Here is an 18,941-nt window from a genome sequence, read left to right as displayed (position 1 = left end):
AGAGAAGAGCTGTTTTATTTTTACAAATTCAATCTTCCTCTGGAAAACTGAGGAATCCAAAGGCATGCAGTCTTCCTTGGGAAAGCTAGGCCAAGTAAAATGAAATCAGATCATTTGTCTAGGGAGAAAAGAGAGCTATTGCGTTCTTTAGGATAAAAATATTTTATTCAGACTTTAAAACTGCCAGATATCTAGACTCCTAGTTCTCTTTTTTATTCCTCCAGTAGCAATTTAAAAGTAAAAACTCCTGGAGCATTATCTTATCATTTTGCATCTTTCATATTAAGCAGTTTGCAGGGGGGTTGGTAGGGGTGGAGGGTAAATATTAATGTCCCAGAGTAAAAAAAATAATAATAACAATGAAAACCCACCAGCTGCTCCTCGGAAACCCTATACAGTCTATGAGTCTGACCTGACTCCAAGGAGCTCAACAACAACCATGTTGATATTGTGTGTCTAGCATTGCTTGCCAGCACTTTACTAACCAGTGTGATTGTCACAACACTGTTATGAGGTTGGTGTGAAGGAGGTGCTGTCATTATCTTTATTTTCCATATGGAGAAACTGAGCATAGAGAGGATAAGATATTTTCCCAAGATCTCCTAGTACTTGACAACTGTTGTTGTTAATGCTTCAGACTGCAAAGCCCTTTGAATTGCAAGGTCGGTGGTTCAAGCTCACCAGTCGCTCCTAGGAAAGCCTATACAGGGTTGCTATGGGTCAGAACTGACCTGATGGCACTTAACAACAATAAACCTTTATGCGGACTCCTCATGTGGCACTGGCAAGGTCTGTTTGAACCACAAGGTCTGCGTTGGACTGCAAGGTTTGTTTGAACCACAAGGTAGGCAGTTTAAGCTCACCAGTTGCTCCTTGGAAACCCTATACAAAGTCACTATGGGTCAGAACCGACTCAGCGGCACTTAACAACAACAACAAAACCCTTGTGAGAACTGATGACTAAGTGTATCAATCTACTAGCAATTGAACAGGAGACTATTTCTTCAGATCCCTCAGTAAGGATTTCCTTGTCCAGCTAAATATGCTGCAATTATAGTATTTCCTTCCCAGTCCACCCTTTCTCTCACATATTATATGTGCTGAGTGCCACATGATTTTCACATACCACATATACATAATTTTGCATATCAGCACCCTCTGATGATTCAGATCATGCTGTTTGTGTCTGCCACACATTCCTTCTCCCCTCCCCCCATGGGTTTTTTTCCCCCATTAGGCAAATGGCAGGCCCATGCCACCTGTTAGCATTACATCATTGGCTCCCCAGAACACAGTTGCACCAAAGGCCTTAAACAAAGTAGTTCTTCTTGTATTGTTTGCACTCAAAGAGCTGATATCATGCCAACTGATGTCATTGTATGTCTTTGTGTAACTGCTATGGCAACTGGGCAGGTGGGGAGCCTCCAGCTGATGTCATTGGGGAAGGAGGTGTAGAGACAGAATTTTAAGAAGCTGAATGCAGCTTTTTCTGTGTGTGTGGTTTTCTGGCATGCTTTTCTTTTTCTTTTATTTTTTTACTAGCTGCTTTTAATACAAACTACAGCTTTAATACCCTAAATAAGAACAGAAAAGGTTTTTTTTTTTGACCCCTTAAAAGACTTTGTTTGTTTTTTCTTCTTCCCCCTTATATGGTGAAGTGTAACAACTGCAATTTTTCCTAAGGAAAAAAAAAGTAAATTAACTTTCCATCACAGAATTTGTGTGTCTTTGTAGGATAGTTTACTTGTACTTTGTGGAGGCAAAGCTGAGAAGATTAAAATACAAAAAAACACAAAAACTCTTTAGAGTCCCAGAGACCCTTTTATGGAAACCGTGGTGGTGAGAGAGGGTTTTGTTTTGTTTCATTTTAAAGTAGTCTCTGGTAAAGTTTTTTTAGTTTTCCTTTTTTTCTTTTTCCTTTCAACTTTAAAAATGATTTCTTTGAACCTACCTCATTGAAGAATAAGCAATAAAGGGACAGAATTTAATTCTAGAGTCTATTAAAATGAGTATGTAGTTCTGTTATTTTGGTTTTCATGATCAAAGATAGATTTTTGACTGCACTGATGTATACAAGGACCACAGTGATATGCTTTTGAATTTACTTTAGATCATCAGTGCGCCTCATGAACATGATTCTGTGTCCCTGGGTTGTGAACAGTTAAGAGGCTCAGTGTAAGTTTCAGTACAGAGCTTCCTGCTGTGGTTACTAAAGATGAGACATGAAATGGAGAAGACATAGGTTAGATTCAGAAGTGAGTGAGCAGTTAGACTTCCTGTCCTTGTTTCAACATAACCGTATCCTGTTCACACTTACAGTTCCTGCTTTAACTTGTGGAACTATCAAGACAAATATGAAGCATCTGACTGTCTTTGGGTTTTAATGTTTTGTTCTGGTGGCTTTCACTCACTTATGGTTTTCCAATTTTGCCTCTTTTCCACAGGGAAGGCTTTATTTTATCTAATTTTATAAGATCCAAATTAGAGCTCATGTAGAGGTAAAAATGCCAACCCAGTTTCTTCATCATTAAATGCAAAGTGTATAATTTAAGACTCCTAGGATAAGCACTGGACTGCTAGCCACAGGGTTAGCAGTTCAAACAAGAAACTAAGATCTATACATTTTCTAACCGAATTATTCTTTTCTTGTACCACATAGTCCTATAGCCTTTGATTACTGTATGGTGGGTGTTTTGGAATGGTCTTCTTTCACTTCATATTGAGCAAGCATTTTCTTTGTTTTCATTTAATTTTCCAAACCACTCTTTTAATGGCTATATAATATTCCATTGAATGGGTGTAATATTTATTTTGTGTTTTCTTCTTGTCATGCATTTGACCTTTTCAATAAAATGTTGTTGTTTAGTGCTGTCAAGTCACTTCCAACCAAATATAGGAATACCAAAGAGTGGCTGGTAAGCTTGAACCACCAACCTTGTGGTTCAAGCCAACTTTGCAGTCCAGCACATTAACCCACAGTGCCATACCAGGACACCTTTCCATAAATTAGATAATGTTTTATATATAGATAGATAGATGTTGTTGTGTTGTGAAGTGCCATTGAGTTGGTTCTGACCCATAGTGACCCTGTATAGAGTTTCCAAGGAGCAGCTGGTGAGCTTGAACTGCCAACCTTGCAGTTCAAACGGCTTTGCAGTCTGGTGCATTAACCCACAATGCCACACAAGTATATATGTATGTATGTGTATTAAAAAATGCTGTTGTTAAGTGCCATCGAGTCGGTTCCAACCCATAGCGACCCTGAACAGGGTTTCCGAGGCCATAAATATATATATAAAGGTAGACACTATATAGATAAAGGGTAATTCTCTTTATACATCTAGCTGCATATATCTTTGGTTAGATTGTATTTTCTTAAGACAGAACCCCATAAATGAAACTGCTGTTATTAGGAGATTTGCCTTTTTAAAAATAAAAATAGAGAACCAGGCTCACTTCAAGCTTTTACAGTACACCCATAACTCTCAGGAGGCAGAGCCAAGCCTTAAGGTCAAAGCTGTGTCTTCATTGGATCCTTTAGAGATTTCCTGATGGATCTATGTATGCATAGACTTTCTCAGAAAGTCGGGTACCAGGGACTGGGCTCCTCTCAGATGAAGTCAGTGTTGACAATGCCATGCGGAATGTCAAAATAACTCATACTCCCTGAGAATATACTAGGTGCCAGGCAACGTGTTAAGTACTTTATGTGTAGCCATTCGTTGTAGACGCACAATCATTCTAAGGGGTAGATATCATTACTCTCATTTTACAGATGGAGGAACTGAGGTGCAGAGAGAAAAATTAACTTGCCAAGTCAAGAAACCAAGAAGTGGGGGAGCTAGGGTCAGAGCCAAGGTCGTATGAGTCCTTTGTGGTTCTCTGCTCCCAATCACTTTTGTATCAGGAACAAATGTGTTATTCTCAGTGGAGTGAGCTTATGGAGAGGTTCTCCATGGACGAGTCCTCCACCAGCAAGATCTCCCATGCCTTTCTTGGTTTCCAAAGTGCAGTGCCTTCTAGATGCCACTGAGCATGTGACTCTTTGAGGCTGATAAAATTTGCTGCTGATAACATTGCCTGATGCTCATGGAACACTTTCCAGAAGAACATGCCCCAGTTTGTAAAAAGAGCACATCTTCTACCAAAGCACCATATACATAATGTCCTGGATCTCCAAATGAACTTTCATTTTTGTTTTGTGTATGCTTAAAAATACAGAGAGCGACCACACAGCCTCATTCCTATGGGGAAGGTGACATTTTCTGCCAGTTCTGAAGTCTGAGGGGTAATCATTTCTTTTCCTGTGTTTTTGTTCCAGGTGGTCTTAGTAGTTTTAAGCAGAACCATGAAAACCTCTGTGACAACTCCCTCCAGCTCCAAGAGTGCCAGGAGGTTGGGGGTGGTGCATCTGCGGCCTCGAGCATACTACCTCAGCCCATCCCCACCACCCCTGACATCGAGAATGCAGAGCTGACCCCCATCCTGCCCTTCCTGTTTCTTGGCAACGAGCAGAATGCTCAGGACCTGGACACGATGCAGCGGCTGAACATTGGCTACGTCATCAACGTCACCACTCACCTTCCCCTCTACCACTATGAAAAAGGCCTGTTCAACTACAAGAGGCTGCCCGCCACAGACAGCAACAAGCAGAACTTGCGGCAGTACTTTGAAGAGGCTTTTGAGTTCATTGGTAACTATCTCCTGTGGGGAACTCGCATCCTCCGTCTTCCTTTCCCTCAGGCTTGTGCTTTGATATCGAGTCCAAGGTTTCTTCCTGTGTTGCAGAAAAGCTGCTCCGAGATGCTTTGCCACCTGATAAGCCAGCGTGTTCTCCTAAGTCATAGGCAGTCAGGTGTGCCTGAGCCGTCTGGTTGTGTTTAAGGAAAAAGCAATTCAATTGAATTAGGATCAGTTCAACTAGAAGTTTCCAGTCTTAAAGTTCCCAATGAAAAATTGGTAAGAGTAAGTATTTAGATGGGGCCTTATAGTGTGGCATTGTAGGATAAACACTGGAAGTTAGCTACAAGGTTGGCAATTTAAATCTTATACAGGATCACTGAGAGTCAGACGGAATTGAAAGCACTTAAGAACAACATGTAGAGTAAGGTCTCCTGTGTGGCACTGTAGGATAGGCACTGGACTGTTAAACTTAAGGTCCGTGGTTCAAATCCATCAGCCTCTCCTTGGAAAACCCTATACAGGGTTGCTGTAAGTAGAACCAACTCGATGGCACTCAACAATAATATAGAGTGAAAAATTGGGAGACCAGAATAGGTATTCCTGCTACACAGCCTACTAGGGCCCCTGAGTTCCTTGCAGAAAATAAAATATAGTGGATCTCTATGACACTAGGAACTCTGGTGGTACAGTGGTTAAAGCTAACCACAAGGTCAGCAGTTCGAACTCATTAGCCACTCTGAGGAAGAAAGATGTCACAGTCTGCTTCCATAGCCTTGGAAGTCCAATAAGTCAGTTCTACTGTGTGTTCTAGGGTCAAGGGTCATTATGAGTCAGAATTGACTTGATGGCTATGGGGTAAGTTTGTCTGTGACACCACCGCCCCACAAGCTCTTATCCTACTAAGCCTTCCTCATTTTGCATAGCCATAGGCAGTGTTTCAATTTCCTAACCTTGTGTAAAGCTCACTTGGAATTTGCATAGCCTCTTTACATGAGATTGAGGCAAAGGTAATGTTGGCTGAAGGGTGGTTCTGAGAAAACATTTCAGGATAGTCAGTGCTTAGGTAGGGAGAGAAGAGTAGAGGGTTGAGTTGATTGTCCCTCTAACATCTTTGTCTTAGTTCTTGAATATTGGGTAGCAAGAAACATTACTGCTAATGAGATGGTACTGAATTTCCATAGATCATTTATCCAAAGCTCACTGAAGTAGGAAGATCAGGTTGTATAGCTCAAATAGTCCCCAGGAAGGAATATCCTAGTCACCAACCAACTAACCAATTCCACCTAATGATGACCCATATGTGTCAGAGCAAAACTGTGCTGTGTACGGTTTTCAGTGGCTGCTTCTCTTTTTCTTTTTTGAAGTAGAATAGCCAGGGGCCTTTCGTCTAAGAAATTTCTAGGTAAACTCAAAACTCTGACCTTTTGGTTAACAACAAAGTTGGTTAACCACCAAAGAATTGCACAGCAGGCTTAACCTCCAGAAGCATGTGACAAATAGCCTAACCCTATCAGGGTCTCTTCTGAGTCAGAACTGATTCCACATACTTTACAACAATCCTAACCTTAACTTCTATTTCTTCTTTAGCCCTGAACTGTTGTAAGACTCAAATTGCTATTTGCGGAACTCCTGGTATATAGCAGACACTCAAAGTTTTTTTCAAGTAACACCAATATTTTTTTTGAAACCCATACCACTGTGGCCCAGTACTTCTTCTAAATGTTGCTTCAGGTTGTTCCTAATCTTTGTTCCAGGAAGAAAACACTAATGTGGTTTGAACCCACCAGTTACTTGTGGGATAAAAATGTGACCATCTGCTTATGAACAGCCTTGGAAACTCTATGGGGCAGTTCGCTGTCCTGTAGTATTACTATGAATCTGAATTGACTCGCCCACAATGGGTTTTGTCAGAAAAAAAGCCCCAGGTTTAATTGCCATTGAACCTAGTGGATTTGCTGTAGAGTTCACAGCTCTGGTCACATTACCCAGCTGTTTTCCTTGTTGGTTGTATCTCAAACTCATTAAACTCAGGGTCATGGGCTGTTTCATCTGGAAGGAGATATGGTGGCTTTATATGATAAACCACTGTGGTTCAAGTCCACCCCTCAGTGGGAGAAAGATGAGGCTTTCTGCTCACTCAAAGATTTAAAACCTCAGAAACTGTGTACAGGGTCGGTATGAGTCAGAACCAACTGAATAGCACTTAACAACGACAACAACAGCAAGGTCATAGGAATTCTGGCATCAGAAAAAGGGATCAGAAACCAAGGCTTTGGACTCTACGCCAGGAAGTTTTCTACAATACCCTGGTGCAGTGTTTACAATGTTATATTAGTTTACAACTGACAACACTTGCGGATGCAGAGGTATTACAGATTCTTTATTAATAGTATCTAAGCTAAATTGTAAGGAGCTCTGATAGTGTTGTGGATTATGTGTCGGGCTACTAACCGCAAGGTCAGCAGTTTGAATCTACCATGTGCTCTACAGGAGAATGATGAGACTTTCTGCTTGCTGATGACTTACAAAGGAGCTCTGGTAGCGTAGGGGTTACGAATCGGGCTGCAAACCTTAAGGTCATTTGTTCAAAACTACCAGCCGCTCCGCGGGAGAAAGATAAGGCTTTCTAGTCCAGTAAAGATTTACACCCTCGGAAACCCTATACAGGGTTGCTATGGGTCAGAACTGACTCGGTGGCACTTAACAACAATGACTTACAGCCTCCAAAACCCTATACAAGGTCTCTATGAGTCAGACGGCACACAACCACCAACCACCACCAAGCAAACTTTGAGGCCCTAAGGAAGAAATATTTGTTCAAGTAGATAAAAAAACTTCCTGGTTGGTATATGATTTCTGGCCATCATTTCATCTGACTTAATTCCAGTTGAGAGATGTTAGGAAGTTGTTTTCCATGTAATGAGTACTATAAGCCATGCTTGCTTTAAGAGGATTTCAAGCAAATCACCGACATTCCTTGTACATTATTCAGGCTTGCTTCCCTGCTGGTTTAGAAGGAAAAAAAAAACAAAACAACAGAGTGTAGCCTCAATAACAATTCAGAATCACAATCTGCCTAGGTACAATGATAGTTTCCTTATTATACATTGGATAAACTGAAACCTTACAGTCTTGATTTAGGGAAAATGTAGCAGATCTTATAAATATGATAACTTTTATGAAGAGTCTAATATAAACTATTCAGAATCTACTTTAGGCTTTAATGATGCCAGTTTATTCATTCCTGGATCTAGTAGTATTATTTCCATTGTTGTTGTTGTTGTTGTTAAGTTCTGTCAAGTCAGTTCTGACCCATAGCGCCCCTGTAGAGGGTTTCAGAGGAGTAGCTGGTGAGCTTGAACAGCGCTGACTTGCGGTTCAAACTGGCTTTGCAGTCCAGTGCATAACCCACAGCTCCACTCTAGGACTCCATTATTTTACATAGTTAGCTAGTTTTATTCCCATTGTTCAGACAGGAGGATGGAGCCTCTGGGTAGTTTCCTGACTCACACAGTTCAATCATGAGATAAACCTAGCACTTTGCCGCTCACACAAGACTTCCTCTTACCTTCCTACCTTACCTACTCATGCCTTAAGAAACAGTGTGTGCTGAAGAGAAGAATTTGAAAACAGGAAATAACCTTATTTCTTGAAATACTGCTGTGGCACTGTGGGTTAATGCGCCAGACTGCAAAGCCATTTGAAGTGCAAAGTCGGAGGTTCAAGCTCACCAGCTGCTCCCTTTACAACAACGACATAAGATGTCTGCCTCATCTATAGATATATAGGATGAAAAGTTGCATCGTGTTTCTTTTTTTGTGTGTGTCTGTTGGTGTTGTTGTTAAGTACCGTGGAGTTGATTCCGACTCACAGTGACCCTGTACAGGGTTTCCGAGGCTGTAAATCTTTACGGGAGCAGGAAGCCTCATCTTTCTTCCACAGACCAGCTGGTAGTTTCAAACTGCGACCTTGAGATTAGCAGCCCGATTCGTAAACACTATGCTACCAGAGCTCCTTGTATGTGTCTGTTGGTAGATCGCCAATAAAAGCATCATTTGTTAACAGCAATCTACTTTATCTGTGATGGCAGCCAACTGAAACTACATCTACAGTGCAATTAATTTACATGTTAAGCAAGTTACTGATTACCTAAGACCCTAATAGCCATGGTGTGGCTATTATTAGGTTAATACTTATTAGGTTAATACTCTCCTCTCCTCAACTCCTTCCCCCCATTTCTCTTTCCTGCCTCTTCATCTGATTGGCATTCATTCAGGTAGCTTTCTATGGGATGCATTGAGTCTAAAAGAATCAGTAAAGCTCTGTTCAGATAGTGCCCACAAGCTGTTCGCCTGAGCTTTTAATATGTCTAAAAACTTCTAAAGTAGTGCCTCTTTCCATTGCTCTGGATCCTGAGCCATGACTGGACTTCTCCCATCAGCCACATCGTTGTCATGTTGGAACCACAGGCCTGCCATGGGAAGGTGGCTGAACAGTTAAGATGTATGGGCATGCAGTGCCTGTGTACTACAAGACTTTGCATCCGTTGGGTTTCCTGGTGAGAAGCTGAACATAACATTTCTAGTTGAGTTTGGTTCCTTAACCTTGGTCAAATTTCACTCAAGACTGAAATTCAGAATCATTTAATACCAGTTCCTGTATAGAACAATTATGTAGTACAAAGAAAGAAATGGTATCTTTTCCATCAAATGGGAGACCTGTTAATAACACTAGTTTTGGTAAGTCATAGAACTTACTTGGTGATTTAAATCAACATACTTTATTAGAAGAAGAGCCATATACTGAGTATGTGTATTGTATGATGTGTGTAATGTTTTCCTCCTTCCTCTTGCTCTCCCTTCTTCCCTGTCTTCTTCGCTGTCTTCTAGGAGTATGATTTTTTTTTTTTTAAAAAAAAGGAACAAACTGTTTGAGAGCGGCTGAGTAACTAATGGTGTTGTTGTTGTTGTTGTTGTTAGCTACTGTTGAACCAACCATGACTCAAAGCTATTAAATCCCACTGCCGTGGAATCAGTTCCAAATTTGACTCATAGTAACCCTAGATGACAGAGGAGGACTGCCCTATAGGGTTTCCAAGGTGTAATCTGTAGGAATCATACTGCCTCATCTTTCTCCCACAGGGCAGCAGGTGGGTTCATACTGCTGACCTTGTGGTTATTAGCCTAGCAATTAACCATTATGCCACCACAACTTTTATTAAGTGCCACCAAGTCGATTCAGATACATGAGGACCCTATATAGGGTTTCAGAGGAGTGTTTGGTGGATGGTTAACAATCCAATGCTTATCCTACAGTGCTATACACCAGGACTACTTCATGGCTATTGTTGTTGTTGTTAAGTGCTTTGGAGCCCGTTCTGACTCATAGCCACCCAGAATATGATTTCCAAGAAGCTGCTAGTGGGTTTGAACCACCAACCTTGTAGTTATCAGTTCAGTCCTTATCCTACAGTGAGTGCCACACCAGGACCCCATGGCTACTGTTGTTATTAAGTGCTGTCGAGTCGGTTCTGACCCATAGGGTGTCCAAGGAGCAGCTGGTGAGCTTGAATCACCGGCCTTACAGTTCAAATGACTTTTGCAGTCCGGCACATTGATCCACAGTGCCACACCATGGCTATTAGGGTCTTAGTTAATCAGTAACTTGCTTAACGTGTAAATTAATGGCTTTGTAGATCTAGCTTCTGTTGGCTGCCATCATGGATAAAGTAGATTGCTATTAACAAGTGATTCTTTTACCTAGGCTTCTCTTTCAATGTAGAAAAAGTAGAAATGTAGGTTCTTATTCAGGCTAATACTCATTTTTAACCTGTAATGGAGATTGTGAAATGAACGTATAAAACTAACTGGTAAATTATACTTGTTTAACAACAACAAAAATATTTTAATGTAATATTTCTCTACATAATATGATATTACCAGATCTCAAAACAAGTAAATCTCTGTCCTTCCATCTCACTCCCTCCTTCCCTTCCCATCTTGCCTGTCTTGCCTTCTCCAGAGGAAGCTCACCAGTGTGGAAAGGGGCTGCTCATCCATTGCCAGGCTGGGGTTTCCCGCTCTGCCACCATCGTCATCGCGTACTTGATGAAGCACACCCGGATGACCATGACTGATGCTTACAAGTTTGTCAAAGGCAAACGACCAATTATTTCCCCAAACCTTAACTTCATGGGGCAGTTGCTGGAGTTTGAGGAAGACCTAAACAATGGCGTGACACCACGAATCCTTACACCAAAGTTGATGGGCGTGGAGACGGTTGTGTGACAACAGCCCAGGAGAGGATTCCAGTTCTTCATTAGGAGACGAAGAGAAAGGAGGGCTGATTTTCTTTCTTTTCTGTTCTGTTCTTTTTGAAATTGGGGGTAAAGAAACTTTTTATTTTTAACAAGTGTGAGAAGAATTTAACTTTTGATGCCAATGGCATCATTATCGATGCCACTGGTGCCAAGATTTACTTCCCACAAACTGACAAAGCAGGGAGGCTAAAGAAGTCATTTTTATTTTTAAGCCAACAATAAAATATATTAAAACTTGGTTTCCCCCACTTTTCTTTAAAGCTATTTGTAGAGTTTGTGACGAAATAGTCTGTGCAGGCTCATAGACCGAAGATGCTACATTTTGGAACAATGACAAAGAACCAAAAGTAAGGAGAAAGGTCTGGGGGTCTGCCTGGGCCATCCTCATAGGAAATAAAACCCAACCAAACCAAGCCCTGTAGTGCTCATTGGTGCAAAGAGAAGATCAGGGCAGCGTTAAGTCGTGTAAGAACTTTTCCTTCACACATTCTTTAAAGAGACAAAGGATGCTGGTGATTTTGTGTGTATCATGCTCTGGATTTTTTTTTTTTTTTCCTTTTTGGTCCCCTCTCTAGGTTTAAGAGTTTGTTTGTTTGTGTTTTTGTTTTTTTTTTTTTAAATAGCAAACACCTGACCATTATACCATATGCCTCTTCTGGCTTCTTGTGCAATAATAAGGTATTCTGAGTGCGCAAACAAGTTTGCGCTGGCAGCCTAAGAATAGACAAATAGTGCAAATTTGCCAGCTTGGAGATAACAAGGAATTAAAACAAATTATTTTCCTTCCCATCTTTTATTTTTGTTCTTTTTTTTTTTTCTTTTTCTTTGGATTTGACTCTGGTTATAGTGCCATAAACCTTGTTACATATGTCTATCAGAATGTAAAAAAAAAAAAAAAAAAAGACAAAAATTTATTTAAAAATATTTTTCGCATAAAAACTTTGTGTGATTCTGTTGATTGTGTAAAAATTTATTTTCATTATATAAATGAAATTCATTTTGGGATGTGTCTCTCTCTCCCTTCCCCTTGCTGCTTTTCCTTCTCTCTACTTCATCTTTAAAAATCAGTAACGGGTTGGTTAGCTGTAAACATAACACAACTGGGAATAAAACACACCCCTATGGGAAAGGGATATGAGGCAGGGAAATAATCTATGATCTGGCAAGGAAGTAATCTATGAAGTGGCAAGTAATCTATGAATTGGCAAGTAATCTATGAATTGGCAAGGAAGTAAAGAACTTTAGGATTGATCTACTCAGTCACTACCCCTTCTAGGTCCCCAAGCCTATCATCCTTTTCTGCAAATGTAGCTCCTCTTTATTTAAAGGTTTAAGCAGGTTTAACCAGCCTTTGAGATTTTTACTGCAAGACTTGTCAATTAGAATTTCAGTCAGCCTTAGTAACTCTTTCGGAATCCTGGTGTGGCACTGTGGATTAATGCGCCAGACTGCAAAGCCCTTTGAACTGCAAGGTGTGGTGGTTCAAGCTCACCAGCCACTCCTCAGAAACCCTATGCAGTGTCACTATGTGTTGGAACCAACTCGACGGCATTTCACAACAACAACAGTGACTATTTCATGGTTACCCTCATTGTCCCTTGCTCACTCGGTGTCTTTGGTAAAATTCAGTCATGTCATGTGCTACAGCAAATTTCTGCTGCCTCCTCTTCTTATAACATACCATTCTCTCCATAAATTATTGTTATTAGACCTAGTCATCTGTTCCAATAAAGATTACAGCCTAGAAAACCCCAAGCAGTAGTTCTACTCTGCCACATGAGGTAGCTATGAGTCAGAATTAACTTGATAGCACCTAAAAACTAACAACCGGGGGACTTGGCTATAGGGAAGTTTCATGGCAAACTCAAATGTGTCTGGGCGAGTAAAACAGTTTAAGAATTCTGACATGTCCAATTCTATATAACTACATTTGGCATAAAATATTTTATGAATATTTCTTTACAAATAATATGAAATACTTTGACATTTCTTTTTAAATATCTTTTCCATGAACTGGTTTAAAATTTTTAGTAGAGAAGTTGTTATTGAATCCACAGGAATTAACATGACACAGCTGCTGAATTACTTTAGTTTAAAAGAAAGTATGAATCCAGCGAAAAGTTAATCTCTCTTGTGCTTTCTGCGCTTTAACCATTACTTTGGTGTTAGGGTATATTTAAGGAATCAAGTTGATAGATGATTAGTCATGATTTGCCAGACATTTCAAATCTTATATTTCTGATAGTACTTAAGGGTTATTCTCTTTTTAGGGTAAAAAAATATATATAAATGGAAGGAGAAACATCAATAGAGTTTCTCTTCTTAAGTTCCATGGGGATGTTTTTGGAAGTTTGTGATTTTGAGAGAAAGTCTGTCCTGGGGCAGACAGGAATCTCGCCAACCAGCATACCAAGAATTCTAAGAGGGTTTCAGGTCTTTTGGACTAATCATCTTTGAGTCACTTCGCCTCCGTTTCTTCATAAGGAATGTTAACCACTACAGGAAAATAATATGGATTAGCCAAGCCATTGCTGTATAAAGCAGACTCCTCAGGTTTCTGGGTCTAGGGCTGAACTGAGAAAACAAACTCTGACTGACCAGCAAGCAGTCTTTTATGCTCAATAATCACAATAATTCAATAGAATGAATCTGTCGTACATCTAACAGGAAAAGATAGAGCAGGAATTGCTACCCTAAGTTTAACAGCAGCTCTGGATCCTCTTGAGCAATTGCAACAATGAATACTTTTCCAATCAATGCATATTAGCCAGGAGATAGAATTCACGTTTTATGGAAAAGCTTGTGCCAGCGCCTTTTAGATTGGGGATGGGCAAGATGGGAGAGGAGGACATAAAGGGAAGTTGACACATGGATGATATCGTCAAAGGGAAATATGAAAGAAGAAATGTACACAGTTCAGAAATCTTATGTTGACAGTAAATGGGGAAATATGACCTTAAAGGGTAAGTAACTGAAAAATGAGAGTGTCTAGAAAAAAATACATATGTGAACTTATACACATATTTTAAGTCTCATCGAGTTGGTTCCAATTCATAGTGAGACTGTATAGGGTTTCTGAGGCTGTAAATCTTTGTAAAAGCAGAAAACCCCATCTTTCTTCCGTGGAACAGCTAATGGGCTTGGACCACTGACTTTGTGGTTTGCAGGCCAGTGCTGATCCTACAGTGCCACACCAGGAGTTCAATATATATATTGTTGTTACGTGCTGTCAAATAAGATACGACTCGTAGTGACCCTGTATAGGGCTTCTAAGGAGTGGCTGGTGAATTTGAACCTCTGACTTTGTGTTTCAAACCAACTTTGTGGTCCAGTGTTTATCCTACATACCCACACCAGGACTCCATACTTGTGGTTAAGTGCCATTGAGTAGGTTCTGACTTAGTGATCCTGTATAGGGTTTCTAAAAGGCAACTCATGCATTTGAATCAATAACCTCGCAGTTGGCAGTCCAATGCCTATCCTGCGATGCCACATCTAGACCCCACCCGCTCACTACCACACACATACAAAGAGGTTTCAGAAGGTTTGTTGAAAAATTCCATTATTTTTTTAATTCCACTTTTTTTTTCCACAAACTTTATGCCCAAGTTAAAAACTAGAACCTGAATTACACTTCACTTCAGAAGGTCACCAAGATAGAATGCTAATAAAGTGCTTGCATCATCAGATCTAGAAGGTAAGAAGTGAGGCAAACCAAACAGAGATCACGCAATAGCAGGCTTTTCCATATTTGGGAACAGCTGTTGTAAATATAAGCCACAACAGATCATGGTCGAAATCTCTGGGCAAATATGTAATAAATATCTCATCTCAGGAAAAAGAGTTGATGTTTTGGGTTCTAAGTTCTGATTGTTGTGAAGTGCCATTGAGTCGGTTCCGACCCATAGCAACCCTGTAAAGGGTTTCTGAGGAGCAGCTGGTGAGCTTGAACTGCCAACCTTGCCGTTCAAATGGCTTTGCAGTCTGGCACATTAACCCACAGCGCCACACCAGGACTCCAAGCTCTGATTAGAGAGTTATATAAGGACTGGGTGGCAAGGAGGTACAAAAAATGCGACATCAACCACTGCTCCCACAGGATTCAGTTGAATTCAATGATTCATTCCAATGGCCAAACAGAACTCAGACACCATAGTCACAGCTATGGGGTTTATTAGGCATGTTATTGGTAAGTGTTGTCTAGTCAGTTCTGACACTCATACCAAAACCAGGGAAGGACATCACTGAAAAAGAAAATGATACATTAATATCTCTCATGAACATAGATGCAAAAATTGTCAACAATATCTAGGCCAATAGAATTCAACAACACATCGAAAAAATAATATATTGTTACAAGTGGGGTTCATACCAGGGGCTCAAGGATAGTTTAATAATAGAGAAACAATGAATGTAATTCACCAGTCATTTCTGACTCATTGCAACCAGGCATTGTGTTTCCAGGGAGCAGCTGGTAAGTTTGAATCACAGACCTTGTGGTTCAAACCAACTTTGAAGTCCTGTGCTTATCCTATAGACCCACGTCAGAAGTCAGATTACAATTCAGAGCCAGAAATGTTCATGGCACAGTTGTTCCAGTCAGGACAGCCTCTCCTGTTCTTCACAAAACACAAAGCTCTTTGAGGGTTGCAGATAAATGCCCATAGGCCATACCAGCTCTAGCTCCATGGGGTCAGCAAACCTAGTTCCCCCAATTAAGTGCTTGGAGGTACTCCATTCTGAAAACAAGCCTCCTGTCCAGAGGCAGTCAGCTTCACTCGCTCCATGAACCATAAGTTTCACTGGTGTTCTTGCTCTTGGTCCTGCTCTTCTCTGCTATTTCTCTGTTTACAGCTTTCTGTCCCTGAGTCGAGGAGGTTCAATATGCAGAATCCCAGGGTCCAAAGGACACTCTCTATTCCTGGCTTTTCTTTCATGGTAGTGAAATCCCTTCCACCTGCTTCTGAGATGGCTCATTTTAAACCAAACATGAAAGTTCTTGTTGTCAAAAGTCATCGAATCAGTTCTGACTCATAGCGACTCTGTATAGGGTTTCCAAGGAGCAGCTGGTGGGTTTGCACCACCAACTTTGGGGTTTGCAGTCCAGTGTTGATTCTAACAGCACCACGCCAGCTCTCCAAGCATGATAGTAACATTGGCCAATCCCCTCATTAGATTTCCAAAAGTTTGTAATCAACAATCCTGTTAACAATCACTCAGAATCCTAGAATTCATCAGCATCGTCTCTGACTTTTGCTTCTGATGGGAGTTTACAAAGACAACGGCTAGAAGAGGACTTCTGGTGTGGACCAGTACTGGACTGTGAACCACAAGGTCAGCAGTTCAAACCCAAAACTTGCTCCTTGGAAACTTGATACAGGGTTGCTATGAGACAGAACCAACTCAGCAGCATTTAACAACAACAATGGCTAAAAAGATACATGGATTAATTCACTTTACTACATGAGGGATATGACAATATATTAAGTACTGGACCCCAGAAGGATTGGCAATAATCAAGTATTTTAAACAAATTAAGCCTATCTGTAGAAGATGTCCTCATTATACAGTTTTGTTGTGAAGTGTCGAGTCAGTCCTAACTCATAGCAACCCTGTATAGGGTTTCCGAAGAGCAGCTGGTGAGCTTGAACCACCAACCTAACAGTTTAAACTGACCTTGCATTCCAGTGCAATAACCTGCAGTGCAACAACCGGGACTCTGATTATGGAGGTAGTGGAATGTAAACGCCAGTGCTTCCCATGGTGTTTTGTTTTCTCTTATGTGGCAATCTTCTTGGTCAATGTTTGGGATACAATGTATGTACTAGGGTTTGATCAGAAACAGCAACCGTATGACTGATGATGTAGCATGAAGAGTTTATTCCAGGGATTATGCTTGGGGATCTACTGAAGAAATTAATCGAAACATGTTGCTTTTGTGTCTGGTCAGGGCCTGAAATCTCTGTAGGTCAGCTGAGCCAACAATCAGGAAGAAAAGCTGAGCATGAAATAGAGGAGAGCAAGGAAGACTGGGAAGCAGAAGGAAAAGAAGTAGAACCCACATCTGCTTTTTAGCAGACTTGATGATGTGGGTAACTTGGAAAAGGATCTAGTACTCTTTGCTGTGGAGCTAAGCATGTACCTGGCATGGTGGCTGTGTGCCTTGGAGTCAGTTCCAACTCATAGCGAGTCTGTACAGGGTTTCTGAGGCTGTAAATCTTTACGGGAGCAGAATGCCTCATCTTTCTCCCGCGGAACAGCTGGCAGTTTTGAACTACTGGCCTTGTGGTTAACAGCCTGATTCGTAACCACTATGCTACCAGAGCTCCTTGTACCTAGTATAGGACTTAACAAAACTGAAGGAGGAGATCTGGAGTGAGCTTTAGAGCTGCAATCACAGCTGATGTGTCCAAGGTGTGGGCCCTGACCAGAGTCAGCCAGCAGATACAACAGTATAAACTATGAAAGTGCCTGGTGCCCCCTTCAAAGTGTAATTGCTACTGCTTCACTTCTGCATTCTAATTCCATACAAATTTCTCTGAAGGCTAAACTTTACCCCACATAAAATAGGGAAGAAATTTTTGGAAAATTTAGTCTCTGGTTAAGCAAAATTGATACCACACAAAACCAATACAGTCTAACCCTTGGTAACTTGGTATCTATCTGCATCTCTTTCAATCGTACATGACTTTCAAATGAAGGCATTAACAAAATTATACTTCCACCTACTAGTATGTACTTATCACTGCTGTAGTTGAAGACATGCCAATCCTCTCCCCAAAAGAGAATATAAAAAACTATGCTACTTTATTCTTTTTTTTTTTTTCCCCCCGATGAGGAAGACTTTATTAGCTGGCCAGCGACTATAGCCTCCCTAAAAGCGGGAAAAACTGCAGCCCTGAACCAGTTTTTCAAAGAGTATTTATACATAGGCAGTCTGACATTATCTTGTACAAACCAAGGGTATGATGTATGCATGAGCTGTTAGGGTCGGGGCTAGGAGTACATCAGCTGGGACGGTTACTTCTCAAGATTAACTTGGGGCTAGGGGTACATCTGCTGGGACAGTTAGTTTTCAAGATTAATTTTGGCCGGCTGTTCTCAAGGTTAGCCTTGGCCCCTGGCCACAGCATCCCGTGAGTCAGGCGGGCCCACTCAGATGTGAGGAATTTGCATAAGCAATGTTATAGAAGCCAAGTTTAGCCAGAGTTAAGGGGCAAGAGGGCTTCTGCATCCAGGGGAGTTGTTGATGCTAAAAAATGAACCACTTCAGCCTGAACCGTTCTTAAAAATTAGTTACTATAGGGCAAGTGGGCCTTACAATGTTACCTTACCACCACCACTGTCAACCTGGATCTCCTTCTGTACCAGACGATACAGAATCCTTGTTGTTGCCATCGAGTCAGTTCTAACTCATAGCAACTGCATGTACCACAGAACAAAACACTGCCTGGTCCTGTGGCAACCTCATAATTGTTGCTCTATTAAAGTCGATTGTTGCAGCCACTGTGTCAATCCATTTTGATGAGGGTCTTCCTCTTTTTCCTGGACCATCTACTTTACCCAGCATGATGTCCTTCTCCAGACAGCGGTTCTTCCTGATGATAACCTGTTCAAACTATAGGAGTCCAAAGTCTTGCCAGCCTGCTTATAAGGAGCATTCTGGCTGTACTTCTTTCAAGACAAAGTTGTTTATTCTTCTGACAGTCTATGGTATATTTAATATTCTTCACCAACACCATAATTCAAACGCATCCATTCTTCTCTGCTCTTCCTTATTCACTATCCAGCTTTGGTATGCATATGAGGTGATTGAAAATACCATGGCTTCCATCAGCTTAGTCCTCAAAGTGACATCTTTGCTCTTTAACACTTTAAAGAGGTCTTTCACAGAAGATTTGTCCAGTGTACTATGTCTCTTTTTTTAATGTTTTATTGT

The 18,941-nt window shown here is 40.9% G+C and overlaps 1 protein-coding gene across 2 annotated transcripts in view; it reads left to right on the top strand.

Annotated features, from left to right (window-relative positions):
- Positions 1 to 10,970, top strand: part of DUSP10 (dual specificity phosphatase 10) — a 48,917-nt gene extending 37,947 nt beyond the window's left edge. For both annotated transcript variants that reach the window (XM_006869708.1, XM_006869707.1), the window contains 2 exons: positions 4,322 to 4,693; positions 10,705 to 10,970. In XM_006869708.1, coding sequence (XP_006869770.1) covers positions 4,322 to 4,693; positions 10,705 to 10,970 — 638 coding nt within the window. The remainder of the gene's footprint in view (positions 1 to 4,321; positions 4,694 to 10,704) is intronic.
- Positions 10,971 to 18,941: the final 7,971 nt, after the last annotated feature.

Source organism: Chrysochloris asiatica, unplaced genomic scaffold, assembly GCF_000296735.1.
Source record: "Chrysochloris asiatica unplaced genomic scaffold, ChrAsi1.0 scaffold00133, whole genome shotgun sequence".
Classification (NCBI taxonomy): domain Eukaryota; kingdom Metazoa; phylum Chordata; class Mammalia; order Afrosoricida; family Chrysochloridae; genus Chrysochloris; species Chrysochloris asiatica.
The sequence above is the reverse complement of the archived record's forward strand: the minus strand, read 5'-3'. Positions and strand labels throughout refer to the sequence as shown.